The sequence below is a fragment of the Dryobates pubescens genome, chromosome 29 (genome assembly GCF_014839835.1).
Source record: "Dryobates pubescens isolate bDryPub1 chromosome 29, bDryPub1.pri, whole genome shotgun sequence".
In the NCBI taxonomy this organism is placed as follows: Eukaryota; Metazoa; Chordata; class Aves; order Piciformes; family Picidae; genus Dryobates; species Dryobates pubescens.
The window spans coordinates 12,131,765-12,145,915 of NC_071640.1; the positions used below are offsets into that span (position 1 = coordinate 12,131,765).

The window sequence follows — 14,151 nt, forward strand, 5'->3', positions numbered from 1 at the left end:
GTCTGCCCCAGCACAGCAGCTGGGCCAAGCCTCTCTGCCCCAACAGGGCAGCTGGGCCAAGCCTCTCTGCCCCAGCACAGCAGCTGGGCCAAGCCTCTCTGCCCCAGCACAGCAGCTGGGCCAAGCCTCTCTGGGCCTGACTGAGCCCTTTGGGGACAGCCCTGGGGATGTGTGAACCTGCTGCTGGCACTTGCTGGGTGCTTGGGTGGGGGTCTGGCCAGTGGGGGACACCTGGGAACAGGTGATAGTGGGGGGTGCAGCAAGGGGATCCCTGGTGAGGGAGGAGGGGTCTCAGAGGGGCTCACCCAGCCAGGTGCCAGCAGTGGAGGTGCTTGGCACTGCCCAGGGTTGAGGGGAGGAAGGAGGCTGCTGCTGACCTGCCAGGGGATGACGCACGGTGAGGCAGCAGGGAGGAGGGTGGGTCCCAGCCATCCTCTGCTGAGTCCCAGCCCTGCAGGGAGCCCCCCCACACCCCCTGCTCCCCCAGGACCATGCTGGGAGCCCCACGTGTGTGGCTGGAGCAGGAGGAGAGAGCCCAGTTCTGCTAGCTGCCCCAAGGCCTCAGCAGCAGCAGCGCTGCCAGCTGTCCCCTCCGTGTCCCACCAGCGTCTGGGCATCGCCCTCACGGCCCTCAGGGCCTGCCAGGGGTGGTAATGAGTGACAGGAGCTGAGGGCAAGGTCCCTGCCTGCCCGTAAATAAGTGCCAGGCTGCCCAAGCACTGCAGTGCCAGGCTGCCCTTCGTCCCCAGGGCCACCACAGCCCCACTCCTGCTCGGACGTGGCCAGGGACACCACAACAGGGATCACATGGCCAGGGGGTCACAACATCCCAGGAGCATCACCTGGGAGCCTGGGGACTGGCAGCCTGTCCCAGCCAGACAGGGATGGGGCAGCTCCACCTCTCTGGGCAACCCAAGCCAGGCTCTCACCAGCCTCAGTGTCAAATACTTCATCCTTCTCTCCAGGTCTCAAGCTCCCTCCTTCACTTTCAAACCATCACCCCCTGTCCTGTCCCCACAGGCCCTGCTCAGAAGTCTGGCCCCAGCTTTCTGCTCAGCCCTTGAAGCACTGCAAGGCCACCAGAAGGTCTCCCTGGAGCCTTCTCCTCTCCAGGCTGCACAACCCCAACCCTCTCAGCCTGGCCTCCCAGCAGAGGGCTTCCAGCCCTGCCAGCACTGCTGTGGCCTCCTCTGGCCCTGCTCCAGCAGGTCCCTGGCTGTGCTGTGCTGAGGGCTCCAGAGCTGCCCCAGCACTGCAGGGAGGTCTCAGCAGAGCACAGCAGAGGGGCAGAATCCCCTCCCTGCCCCTGCTGCCCACCCTGCTGGGGCTCAGCCCAGGCCAGGCTGGGGCTGGGCTGGCAGTGCTGGCTGCTGGCTCCTGTGCAGCTTTGCACCCCCAAGTCCTTCTCCCCAGGGCTGCTCCCCAGCCCTTCACCCCCAGCCTGTGCCGATCCCGGGGCTTGCCCTGCAGCTGGCCCTTGGCCTCATGAGGGTCACCCGGGCTGGCTCCTCCAGCTGCTGCAGGCCAGGAGCTCCCCGCCGGCACACCGTGTGCTTGGGAAGCACTAGGGGCAGGGTGGGTGCGCGGGGGGCAGCGGAGAGCGGCGGAGGAGGAGCGAGATGCTCCAGCGCACACCGGCGCCCTGCGGCCAGACTGAAGTTCAGGGCGGGGGTGGCCTCCCCTCACGGCTGCCTGGGCACGGCCGTCGCCCACCCCCGGCCTTCAAAAGCAGCCCCGGGCGGGCCGTGGCCGTGTGCGGCAGCATGGGGCCGGAGGCGGGCGGGGAGTGCGGGATCTGCTACGAGCCCTTTCGGGGCGGCCGAGCCCCGCAGCAGCTGCCCTGCGGCCACGTCCTGTGCCGGAGCTGCCTGCGCAAGCTGCTGTGCTTCGCCGCCGCCGTCGCCTTCCTCAGCTGCCCCTTCTGCAGGATGGTGACGCTGCTGCCCGAGGCGGCCCGGCCGGGGCAGGAGGAGCGGGAGGAAGGCGGCGGTGCCCCCGCCGACAGCCGTGCCCCCGCCGACAGCCGTGCCCCCGCCGACAGCCGTGCCCCCGCCGACAGCCGTGCCCCCGCCGACAGCCGCCAGGCCCCGGGGCGCTCGGTGGCCGTGGAGCTGTCGTGCGCCGCTCCGGCGCCGGTGTTCGCCGTGAGCGGGACGGTGTCTCCCTACGGCGGGACGGTGTCTCCCTACGGCGGGACGGTGTCCCCCTACGGCGGGACGGTGTCTCCCTACGGCGGGACCGTGTCCCCCTACGGCGGGACGGTGTCTCCCTACGGCGGGACGGTGTCCCCCTACGGCCTCCGCCGCGGCTCCGAAGCTCCGGGGAACTTCCTGCTGGGGCTGCTGGGCCGGGGGCTGCTGCTGGACACGCAGCCCCCCCTGGCCTCCATGGAGAACCTGCGCCTCGGCTTCGCCGCCGGCATCCTCGTCCTCATCGTCTCCACCTTCTTCCTGCTCGTCTTCCTCAAGTAAGTCCATCCGGAGGGGCAGAGGGGCTCCCGCCCCGCCGCCCCCAACCCTTCCCGGGACAGCCTGGATGGAGCCAGCGGCGGGGCAAGGACTCGCCCGGCCACGGACACCGAGGCGCTGGAGAGGCCGGCAGGGAGAGTGCCCGGTCCCGGGCTCAGGACTCAGCCCAGGCTGAGCGATGCTTGGCCGCCGCAGGCCAGCGCCAGGCTCTCGGACTCTAAAGATTAACTTATTGCAGCCCCCCGGGGCTGGCCCTGCTCTCCTGGCGGCCGTGAGGCACCGCCGGACCCCGCGGTGGCAGCTCGGCAGGAGGCCCCCGGCAGGAGTCCCGGCCCGGGGCCGTTCAGCTTCCTGGTGACACAGCCCCCGGGGCTGGCACATTCCCCCGGCTAGGTGGAAGGGGACAGGAAGGGTCCCACGCAGCTCTTGTGTGGGTGCAGCTGGTCAGAAGCACCTGGCCAAGGCCGTGGTGTGGAGAAGAGCCCAGCTGGCCCCAGCGTGGAGCCCCCGAGGGGCTGCAGCAGCTGGGGAGGGGCAGAGACTGTGGACATTAAATGCAGCTGTGGCACAGTGCTGGCTCCTGTGGTGTTTCTGTGCACAGGAGCAGAGAATTAGCTCACTTAAGCCCTCCAAGATCATCCACTCCAGCCCTCAACCCAACCCCACCCTGGCCACTTAGCCATGGCCACACATCTCTGGCACACCTCCATGGGCAGGGACTCCACCACCTCCCCGGGCAGCCTGTGCCAGCACAAACAAGGCAGGAGCTCTGCCCCAGGACCAGCGTCTCAGCTGTGCTGGCAGCAGGCAGGGCAGGGGCTAGGGGGACAGCCAGAGCCCAGGGAGGGAGGAGGGCCTGAGGAGCTGCAGGCACAGCACAGCTGGACCTTTCTCCTTGCCCAGGAGGTATTAACCAGCAAGAACACTGCACCAAGGGGATCTAGAGCAACATGTTCCTGGACTGACTCAGAATTAAGTCAAGGTTTCAAGTGCCTGGAGAATCACAGAAGGGTTTGTGGTGGAAGGAACCTTCAGGGCCATCCAGTTCCAAGCCCCTGATAGAAGCAGGGACACCTCCCACCAGCACAGCTTGCTCAGGGCCTCATCCAGCCTGGCCCTCAACACCTCCAGGCAGGAGGCAGCCACAGCCTCCCTGGGCAGCCTGTGCCCCACTCTCACTCTCAAGGATTTCTTCCTCCTCTCCACTCTCAGTCTCCCCTCTCCCAGCTCAGAGCCATTGTTCCTCATCCTGGCACTCCCAGCCCTTGGCCAGAGTCCCTCCCCAGCTCTCCTGGAGCCCTTCAGGTACTGGAAGGCTGCTCTGAGGTCTGCCTGGAGCCTTCTCCTCTCCAGGCTGCACAGCCCCAGCTCTCCCAGCCTGTGCCCACAGGGGAGGCTCTGCAAGCCCACACCAGCAAACTCCAGAGGTTTAATTGCACTTTAATTATCCAGAAGTTTGTCTAGAGTGGGAAACAAGAAGTGGAAGTTTGTTAGTACTGGCAACAACCTCCACTGGGGCACTGCCATAGACGGAGGGGCCCTGAGGGCACACCAGGGAAGCTACACTGAGACCAGCACAAGAAGGGGGACCCCCAGAACAGACAGGTGTCACAGATCCTGGCTCCCCAGGCACCCCCAGTGAGTTGCAGCCTGCAAGAGGTGGTGGCATGGCAGCAGCTGGGCTCTCACACAGGCTCTGGGCTCTCACCCCCAGCTTCAGCTGCATGTGGCAATTACCTGCTGCACTGAGGGCCCTGCCCCACTCCCCAGCATGAGCACCCAGCACTGCTTTGGTTTTCCTCCCAGGAAACCCCACTGGGGAGGACCCAAACCAAATTCAGGCCAGAGAGAGGAGGATGCTAAAAGGCTGCTGCAGAAACTCAGCTGCAGTGCAGTTCCTTGAAGCACTTCCCTTCTGGTAAGTGAAGGAGGTGTATCTGTGCTGAAGACACCAAGCCCTGCTCCTGGCCTCCAGCTGTGTTAGTGGCACTGAGTGCAGCAGTCAAGGTGTGCCCCAGGGTCTGTCCTCACTGCCTTCCCCTCTGGCTCCACTTCAGCTCCACAGCTGCCACCCCCAGGCTGCCAGCAGAGCCTGGGTGTGGCTGGCTTGCAGCTCATGTGCCCCCATCCCCCAGTGTAAACTGGTGCTAGGATCATCCCACCTCAAAGAGTAGCAAGGAAAAAAAGGCACAGGAGAGGGCCCTGGCTGCCTCCAGTGGCTGTGGAGAGCAGCAGGTTACACATCTGCACTGCTGCTGCCAGCCAAACACCTCCCCTCTGGCTGCAGCCAGGGAGGAGAGGAGCTGGCTGCACCCTGAAGCATTCCACACAGCCCAGCTGGGGCTCTGGCCTCCTCCAGCAGCCATTCCCCAGTGGCAGAGCTGTGCTGGCAGTGCTGGTGTGACAGAGCCTGGCCCCAGCAGCTGAGGGTCAGTGGCACCCTGTGTGCTGCAGCTCTCCACCTGCAACACCCAACCTCAGCTCCCCCAGCCCCTGGCTTTCCCCAGGCTGCCTGTGCTGAGCTGCTGGCTCCCAGGAGACACCAACCTGGGGCCCCTCAGCCCAGCCTCCCACTGCAGGGCTCCCACAGGCTGCAGAGGTGGTGTGGAGTCTCCAGGAGCCACCGTGGGGACTAAGGAATCCTCCAGGGGTGCTCAGTGGGGAAGGCAGCAAGATTCGAGTCTGCTGTGTTGCAGGAGTAGTTACCCACTGCAGGGCCCTGCCAGGGCTGTTCTGAAGCACCTCCCAAAGCTCCTGTTGGCAGTTGCAGGGGAGTGAGGCAGCAGCAGCAGGGCAGCAGGGCAGCAGGCCTGGCTCCCTCAGCCCAGCCCCCAGCCACGAGTGCCCACGAGTGCAAGAGAGCTGCCTGCAGAGCCCGGAGCGTCCCTGCCTGTCCACAAGTGTCCCATGCAGGCAGCCCAGTGCCAAGTGCAGAGAGGAGTGCCCAGAGGAGAGGGCTCCCAGGCTCCCCAGCCAGTCCTTCATCCCAGCCAGTCCAGATCATCATCATCATCATCCCCAAAGAGTGGGGCCGGAGGGGGACGACCCTTCATGCTCTGCAAGCCAGACAGAGGGAAGCCTGTCAGGGCACAGCCTCCAACCTGCTCTGCTCTGCTCTGTTCTATTCTCTTCTCAGCAGCTGCTGCCTGCCTCTGAGAGCTCCATCAGCTGGCACCCAGGAGCCTCAGCACTGAGGCTTTGCTGTCTCTCACACAGTGAGAGGGCCCTGTCCTGTTCCAGGACATGCTAAGGGTGGCAGGGGAGGGCCAAGCCACTAAACCCCCTCCATTAACCTGGCAGGTCTCACTAGCTTGATGCCAGCAGTTTGCCATCACCACCTGAGCCCAGACATCCCCTCCACAACCCCCAGCCCCTCGTGACTGCCACAGAGGGGAGCTCTGAGCTGAGCCAGCAGGAGGCAGTGGGGCAGCCACTGCCACGGGTCAGGCCTCAGGCAAGCGAAGCAGCTCCCAAACACAGCCAACATCTGGCTGGAGGACACCTCAACCAGTCCAACCCTCACCACTTACCACTTCCTCTTCATCCTCCTCCTCAGAGGCAGCTGGAGGCTTGGGTGGCCTGGGAGATGCTGCTGCAAAGAAGTTGTCATCCTGGAAGAGGCTGGGAGGAGACAGAGAGTTCACCTCGCTGGCACAGGAGGGCAGCCTGGCTCTGCAGCTGCCCCCCAAGGCTGAGGGAAGCTTTGTCCCTGAGGCATTCACTGTGCACCAGCAGAGAACAGTGCTGGGACCTGGCAGCCAGCAGGGTCAGCCCCTAGAGAGGCTGCACAGCCCCCCCTGGGCTGTGCCCTGGGCAGCCTGGCCTCAGCCAGCAGCTGGCCCCTGCCCTCCAGAGCTGGCACCACGGTGGTGCTTCGGCCGTGCCACCTGGGGGGCTCTGCACAGCTGTGCCAGCCTCTGGGGGGGCTGCTGCCAGCAGGCTGAGCTCAGCAGGGAGGGGGCTGGGGAGGAGCTGCTGAGGGAACTGGGGTTGATTAGTGGGGAGGAGAGAAGGCTGAGGGAGACCTCCTTGCTCTCCACAGCCCCCTGGAAGGAGGCTGGAGCCAGGTGGGGGTTGGGCTCTCCTGCCAAGGAAGAAGTGACAGGACAAGAGCAAACGGCCTCAGGTTGCCCCAGGGGAGGTTTAGGTTGGCCATGAGGAGCAACTTCTTCCCCCAAAAGGTTGCCAAGGCCTGGCCCAGGTTGCCCAGGGCAGTGGTGCAGTCCCCAACCCTGGAGGCTTCAAAGCCCTGGGGATGTGGTGCTGAGGGCCCTGGCTCAGGGGTGAGCTGGCAGTGCCAGTTCCCAGTGGGGCTGTGCCCACCCCAGCAGTCACACCTTACCTGGACTCTCTGTGCCTGGGGCTGGAGCCCAGGCCCTGCTCTCCTGGGGTTTCTCTGGTGACAGCTGAGCTCAGCTGTGCTGTGCTGGACACTGCAGCAGGCTTCTCCTCAGAGCTGGCTCCATCCAAGGGATCTGTGCAGTTCTCTCCCTCACCATTTAGGGGAGGGGGCTCCAAACCTTCCAGAGGCTCCCTGGCTGGCTTTGCTGGAAGCCCTGCCTCATCTGCTGCTCCTGGCTTGGCTTCCAGGACAGAATGCTCTGCAGCTTCTGCCTGCAAAGATGCTCCAGAGGGCCTGTGTTCAGCCTCAGTGGGCCAGCCCTGGCTGTGCTCAGCTGGGCCAGAGCTGCCCTCCCCCTCAGCAAGAGGCTCTCCTGCAAGCACAGGCTCCTCAGCAGGGCCCAGGCAGGATGTGGCTGTGGAAGAGAGAGGCTTCCCCTGGCCCTGCTCCTCTTCTGCCACCCCACTGCTCCGTGCTGCCTGCTCCTGCTCAGGGGTTCTGGGCCTGGCAGAGGGAGGAGCAGAGCTGCTGTCCTGCTCAGACACCGTGGGGCCTGCAGCTGGCTCCTCAGCACCAGCTGGGAGCGCTGCACTCCGTGCTGGGCTGTGCTGCACAGGCTCCTCCTGGTCCCCCTGTGCTCCAGCTGGTCCCTCCTCTCTTGCTGCTTCTGATTCCTCCTGGTCACTGTCACCACCTGGTTTCTGCTGCTGCCTGCTGAGCAGCTGCAGGGTCACAGTCTGGGGAGTGGAGCAGAGAGCAGGCAGGTTACAGCCCAGACACAGACCACCCCAGCCCTGGCTCTGCTGCTGCTCTGCCACCCACAGCAGACCTCTGCTTCCCAGTCACTTCAGACTGGGGGTAAATGTGTGCTGGCAGCCCAGGGCTGCCAGAGCTGCCCCCAGCTGCAGTGCTGTACCTTGATGGTGCTCATGACAAGCCCCAGCACCGCCCTGCCGCTGTAGGCCTCCTCCAGCTCGAACTCGCCCCGCAGGGCCTGGAAGACAGCATTCATGATCCTCTTCACCTGCAGCAGGGGAGAGGGCAGGCACTGCAGCAGCCTGGGGCTCCCTGGAGCTGTGCACAGCCAGGCTGCATCAGGCCTTGAAGCCCCTGGGCTGCTGGGAGGTGTCCCTGCCTGGGAGGGTGGAGCAGGATGGCCTGGAACCAACCCCTCCTGTGAGCTAATGACCAACCCCAGGCACAGCCACGGGGCTGGGGAACACCTCCGGGGCTGGTGACTCCACCATCCCCCTGGGCAGCCTGGGCCAGGGCCTGAGAACCCTTTCTGTTCCTCCTAATGGCCAACCTAAAGCTCCCTTTGGGGGAGGCTGTGCCCTCTTGCTGCATGTGAGAGGAGCCTCCTGCCAGGGAGCTGTGGAGAGCAAGGAGGTCTCCCTCAGCCTCCTCTGCTCCCCACTAATCAACCCTCAGCAGCTCCTCCCCAACCCCCTCCCTGCTGGGCTCAGCCTGCTGGCAGCAGCCCCCCAGGGGCTGGCACAGCTGTGCAGAGCCCCCCAGGTGGCACAGCCAAAGCACCACCGTGGTGCCAGCTCTGGAGGGCAGGGGCCAGCTGCTGGCTGAGGCCAGACAGCCTCCCCCTGGCCCCATTCTCCTTTCAGGGAGCTGTGAGGTCTCTCCTCAGCCTCAACACCCCCAAGCTCCCTCAGCCTTTCCTCAGGGCCCTTCCCTGGACACACTTCAGCTCCTCAATGTCCCTTGTGGAGCAAGGGCCCCAAAACCAAAGCCAGTGCTCAAGGAGTGGCCTCAGCAGTGCCAGAGAGAGGGGAAGCTGCTGGCCACACTCTCCCTGCTGCAGGCCAGGATGCTGTTTGCCTTCCTGGCCACCTGGGCACACTCTGGCTCATGTTCAGTCACCCATCAGTCAACACCCCCAGGTCCTTCTGCAGCCACTGATGCCCAGCCTGCAGCATTGCAGAGGGTGGTTGTGGCCCTTGAGCAGCTCTTTGACACTTGGCCTTGTTGAACCTCAGAGAGGTGGCCTCCAGCCTGGCCAGATCCCTGCCCTGCAGCAGGTGGACACAGCCACCCAGCCTGCTGCTGGGTGCAGCCTGAGACAGAGTGCACTCCCCAGGAACAGAAACCACTCAAGGCCAAGATGTGCTCAGTCAGGAGAGGCATTGGGGAGCCAAACTCACTTCTTCTGTGAGGCCTGCAGCTGAAGATCCACCCTGCTGCCTCCCCAGCTCTTGGATGCGTTCCTCATAGCCAGCCCTCAGCAGCACCAGCTCAGCCTGCAGGGCTGTGCACTGCCAACAAACCCAGAGTCACCACAGCTCCCCAGCACCCCCAGGCTCCCCAGGCACCCCCCAGGCACCCCCATGTCCCCCCAGGCACTTCCCAGGCACCCCCATGGCTCCCCAGGCACCCCCCAGGGCTCCCCAGGCACTGCAGGGCTGTGCACTGCCAACAAACCCAGAGTCACCACAGCTCCCCAGCACCCCCAGGCACCCCCATGGCTCCCCAGGCACCCCCCAGGCACCCCCCAGGGCTGTGCACTGCCAACAAACCCAGAGTCACCACAGCTCCCCAGCACCCCCAGGCACCCCAGGCACCCCCACAGCTCCCCAGGCACCCCCATGGCTCCCCAGGCACCCCCCAGGGCTGTGCACTGCCAACAAACCCAGAGTCACCACAGCTCCCCAGCACCCCCAGGCTCCCCAGGCACCCCCATGGCTCCCCAGGCACCCCCCAGGGCTGTGCACTGCCAACAAACCCAGAGTCACCACAGCTCCCCAGGCACCCCCACAGCTCCCCAGGCACCCCCCAGGCTCCCCAGGCACCCCCCAGGGCTCCCCAGGCACCCCCCCCAGGTTCCCCCATGGCTCCCCAGGTACCCCCCAAGGCTCCCCAGGCACCCCCCCCCAGGCACCCCCATGGCTCCCCAGGCACCCCCCAGGGCTGTGCACTGCCAACAAACCCAGAGTCACCACAGCTCCCCAGGCACCCCCCAGGCTCCCCAGGCACCCCCACAGCTCCCCAGGCACTGCAGGGCTGTGCACTGCCAACAAACCCAGAGTCACCACAGCTCCCCAGCACCCCCAGGCTCCCCAGGCACCCCCCAGGCTCCCCAGGCACCCCCACAGGCTCCCCAGGCACCCCCACAGGCTCCCCAGGCACTGCAGGGCTGTGCACTGCCAACAAACCCAGAGTCACCACAGCTCCCCAGCACCCCCAGGGCTCCCCAGGCACCCCCATGGCTCCCCAGGCACCCCCCAGGCACCCCCCAGGGCTGTGCACTGCCAACAAACCCAGAGTCACCACAGCTCCCCAGCACCCCCCAGGCTCCCCAGGCACCCCCACAGCTCCCCAGGCACCCCCACAGGCTCCCCAGGCACTGCAGGGCTGTGCACTGCCAACAAACCCAGAGTCACCATAGCTCCCCAGACACTCCCCAGGCTCCCCCATGGCTCCCCAGGCACCCCCCAGGCTCCCCAGGCACCCCCACAGCTCCCCAGGCACCCCCCCCCAGGCACCCCCATGGCTCCCCAGGCACCCCCCAGGCTCCCCAGGCACCCCCCCCCAGGCTCCCCCATGGCTCCCCAGGCACCCCCCAGGCTCCCTGCCAGGGGACAGCTCAGCTGCAGACAGCTTGAGCTGAGCTGGGCTTTGATGGAGCTGCAGAAGCCTTGGCTGATACCAACAGCACCAAAATGAAGGCACCCACAGCAGGTCAGCAGCTGGAGGGCCACAGCCATGTCACCAGCTCCTCAAGCCCCAGTCTGAGCTCCCAGTGCCACAGAGCTGGGTCTCACAGGGGAGCTGCTCTGCTCTGGAAGCAGCATGCAGCTCTCCCTCCCCCCTGCCACTCTGGCACTCATGGACTTGCTGCTCTGCCCATGGGGAGGCTGAGGGCAGTGATCAGCATCCTGGAATCATCCAGGCTGGAGAGGAGCTCTGAGAGCCAGGCCAGCTGCTCACCCAGGCCTGCCAAGGCCCTGCTAAAGCACAGCCCCCAGCACCCCCTGGCCTGTAAATCCCCCCAGGGATGGGGACTCCCTGCCTGACAGCCCCCCAAGTGAGGGATGGTTTGCTGCTGCCCACTGCCCTCCAGCTCCCCCCCAGCTGCTGTGTGACTCCCTTCACCTTCTGCTGGAGTGGCTCCAGCTGCTCCACACGTTGCTGCAGCTCTGCCAGCTGCTGCTCCTCTGCTCCTTTGGACTGTCTCAGAGCTGCAAGCTGCAAGCCAAGGACCAGAGCCCATCAGCTCACAGCCCCCCCTCCCTGGCACCCACTTCAGAACAGCTCCAAAGCAGTCACCCACAGCAGGGCACCAAGCAGGAGAGACTGGAGCTGTTGCTGCAACCACAGCTCAGCATTACCTTGGCTGCCTCTCCTTCAGAGCTGCAGCAGCCAATTCCCCAGCCCAGGGCAACAGGAGCAGGGACAGACACAAGCCATGGGCAGGAACTGATGCCACAAGTCAGGACAGCAAAGAGCCAAGCCACAAGCAGGGGTGGGAGAAGTGACTGCTGGTTACAGTCAGTGGTTAGCTGGCAATGAGGACCAGCCCCATACCTTCTCTTCCAGCTGGGCCTTCTGCTGCTGCAGGGAATCCCTCTGCTCACACACCTCCTGGTACTGCCTGAGGTGCTGCTCCTTGGCTGAGGCCAGGGCCCGCTCACATCTGGCCTCCCACTGGGATTCCAGCTCTGCCTGGATGAGAGTCAGCTGCCCACAGTGCAAGAGAGGCCATGAGGGACACACACAGGGCCTGGGTTTGCTCAGCAAGTGGCTGAGGGTCATCTCCCAGCCCAGGCTGCAACACTGAGGTGCAGTGGCAGCCCTGCAGCTGCCCCCAGCTCCTGCCCACACTTCTCAAAGTTCAGTGCTGGCCACAATCCCTCAGCCTGGCCTGAAGGTCAGGTTTCAGCTCTTGGCACTCTTCCTAAGCAGCCTCTCACTCACCAGCAGCCTGTCTTCTGCTGTGACCTCAGTGTGGTTCCTCTCATTTCCTCTTTGGATCCCAGGATCCCAGCATGCTGGGGCCAGAAGGAACCTCTGGGGATCATCCAGTCCAGCCCCCCCTGCCCCAGGGCTCCTGCCTGTGACTGCTTCACTGCACTGCAGTGTGGGGCATTACTCATCCTTATCCCAGCATGGTGGGGTTGGAAGGGACCTCTGGAGCTCCCCCAGCCCAAGGCCCTGCTCCAGCAGGGCACCCACAGCAGCCTGCCCAGGAGCACAATGCCCAGGGGGGGTTGGAAGCTCTCCACACACAGAGACTCCACAACCTCTCTGGGCAGCCTGCTCCAGGCCTCCAGCAGCCTCACACCAAAGAAGTTTCTCCTGTTCAGATGGAACCTCCTGGGTTGCAGTTTGTGCCCAGTGCCCCTGGTCCTGTCCCTGGGCACCACTGAGCAGAGCCTGGCCCCATCCTCTTGCCCCCTGCAGTGCTGCACACTGCTCAGATCCCCCCAGTGCTGCTGCACACCAGGGCTGCACCAACGCTGCAGCAGCCACAGCAGGGGCTGTGATTGCAGTCACCACAGCTGGGCCCTGGCAGCCTTCCTGCCTGCTCAACACACCTCCTGAGGGGGAGATCAGTGCAAATTCCCAGGCCAGAGGCAGGGCCAACAAACAGCAGCTAAGACCTTTCAGAGAGCCACCCCAGTGAGCCCTGAAAGCAAGCAGGGAATGTTTGCACTATTCCACTCCCTGAGCTTTTTTGTGACTCCTTCCCAGCTGCAGCTTCCTACCAAGCCCTTTGCACAATGCCTGCTGGGGAAGCTCCTGCAGCTCCTCACCTGCTCTGCTGCTGCCTGGTCTGTTGAGGTCCTTGCCTTCTTCAGCAGCTGCCTGAGCTTGTCCAGCTCCTGCTGATAGGATCTGCGCAGCTCCTCCATCTCCTCCTCTGCCTGAGCCCTCTCTGACAGGGATTTCTTCTTCCTCTCTGCCAGGTTCTGCAGTAGACAACAGGACACTGAACAGGCCAGACTGCATCAGAGCAGCTTCCCCTCCTCATGTGCAAAGAGCTGATTTGAGCAGGGAACCTTACCACTTCAAACACAGCCTGCAGGAGAAGGCCTTGGGGGGGGTCAGCTGGTGACAAACTGCCCAGGAGCCAGCAGTGGTCCCTGGCAGCCCAGAGCCAGCTGAGTGCTGAGCTGCAGCCAGAGCAGGGAGAGCAGCAGCACAGGGAGGGGATTCTGCCCCTCTGCTCTGCTCTGCTCAGCCCCCACCTGCAGCACTGCCTCCAGCTCTGGGGCCCCCAGCACAAGAAGGACCTGGAGCTGATGGAGAGGCTCCAGAGGAGACCATGAAGATGATCAGAGGGCTGAGAACCTCCCCTGTGGGAGCCTGGGAAGGTTTGGGCTGGGAGAGTTGGGGTTTTTCAGCCTGGAGAAGGCTCCAGGCAGACCTCAGAGCAGCCTTCCAGTACCTGAAGGGCTCCAGGAGAGCTGGGGAGGGACTCTGGCCAAGGGCTGGGAGTGATAAGATGAGGAACAATGGCTTTGAGCTGGGAGAGGGGAGACTGAGAGTGGAGAGGAGGAAGGAATTGTTGAGAGTGAGGCTGGGGAGAGCCTGGCACAGGCTGCCCAGGGAGGCTGTGGCTGCCTCCTGCCTGGAGGTGTTGAAGGCCAGGCTGGATGAGGCCCTGAGCAAGCTGGGCTGGGGGGAGGTGTCCCTGCCCATGGCAGGGGGCTGGCACTGGGTGATTTTTAAGGTCCCTTCCAAGCCAAGCCACTGTGTGACTATGAGTTTATGCCAATCCAGCTGAGATGACTTCAGAGGGAGGAAGGTTAACATAATGGAGCAGAGCAAATCAACCAAGGCCACATCAGCAGGAAGGCTTCACCAGCACAGGGCTGCCTGCCCCCGGCTGGGCCCAGGCTTACCTCACCTGCAGGTCTGCAAGGAAGAAGGCTGGGACAAAGCTCAGCCAGCAGCTGAGGGCTGCAGCTCTGCAGTGCTGCCCATACCTTTTCTAGAGTCTCCTTCTCCAGCCTGAGGTCTGTGAGCTCCTCTTCCAGGGCTGTGACCTTCACCTCCAGCTGCTTGCGGCTCTGCTTCTCCGCTTTGAGTCTGCCCTGGGTGTCCTCAGAGGCCTCCTGCAGCTCTGCCAAAACACACTGCACCATGGCCTCAGCACTACATGGCTTTCAGCTCAGCACATCTGGGGGGCTGGGGGGGTGGGGAATGGTGCCTCTTGCACAGTGAAATCCACCACAGGGCCTGCAGCTGCTGTGGGAACTTGGCTTCGTAAAGGGGGAAGTGGCCTTGCTTCTGGCTCAGCTTTCAGCTGAGCTTTTCAAGCCCTGGAACACCTCTGGCTCCTCTACAGAGACAGCAGCAGTGCCAGAGACTGCTTCTACAGAAGGC

At 64.3% G+C, this 14,151-nt stretch overlaps 1 protein-coding gene across 1 annotated transcript in view; it reads right to left on the reverse strand.

Annotated features, from left to right (window-relative positions):
* Positions 1-5,363: 5,363 nt before the first annotated feature.
* FKBP15 (FKBP prolyl isomerase family member 15) overlaps positions 5,364-14,151 on the reverse strand; it is a 43,227-nt gene continuing 34,439 nt past the window's right edge. The window contains exons 22-30 of the mRNA XM_054174555.1: positions 13,752-13,888; positions 12,576-12,731; positions 11,347-11,499; positions 10,915-11,007; positions 8,967-9,077; positions 7,727-7,834; positions 6,811-7,547; positions 5,999-6,089; positions 5,364-5,524 (exon numbers count right to left, since the gene is read on the reverse strand). Of these exons, the coding sequence (XP_054030530.1) occupies positions 5,450-5,524; positions 5,999-6,089; positions 6,811-7,547; positions 7,727-7,834; positions 8,967-9,077; positions 10,915-11,007; positions 11,347-11,499; positions 12,576-12,731; positions 13,752-13,888 (1,661 nt within the window). The 3' untranslated portion in view covers positions 5,364-5,449. The remainder of the gene's footprint in view (positions 5,525-5,998; positions 6,090-6,810; positions 7,548-7,726; positions 7,835-8,966; positions 9,078-10,914; positions 11,008-11,346; positions 11,500-12,575; positions 12,732-13,751; positions 13,889-14,151) is intronic.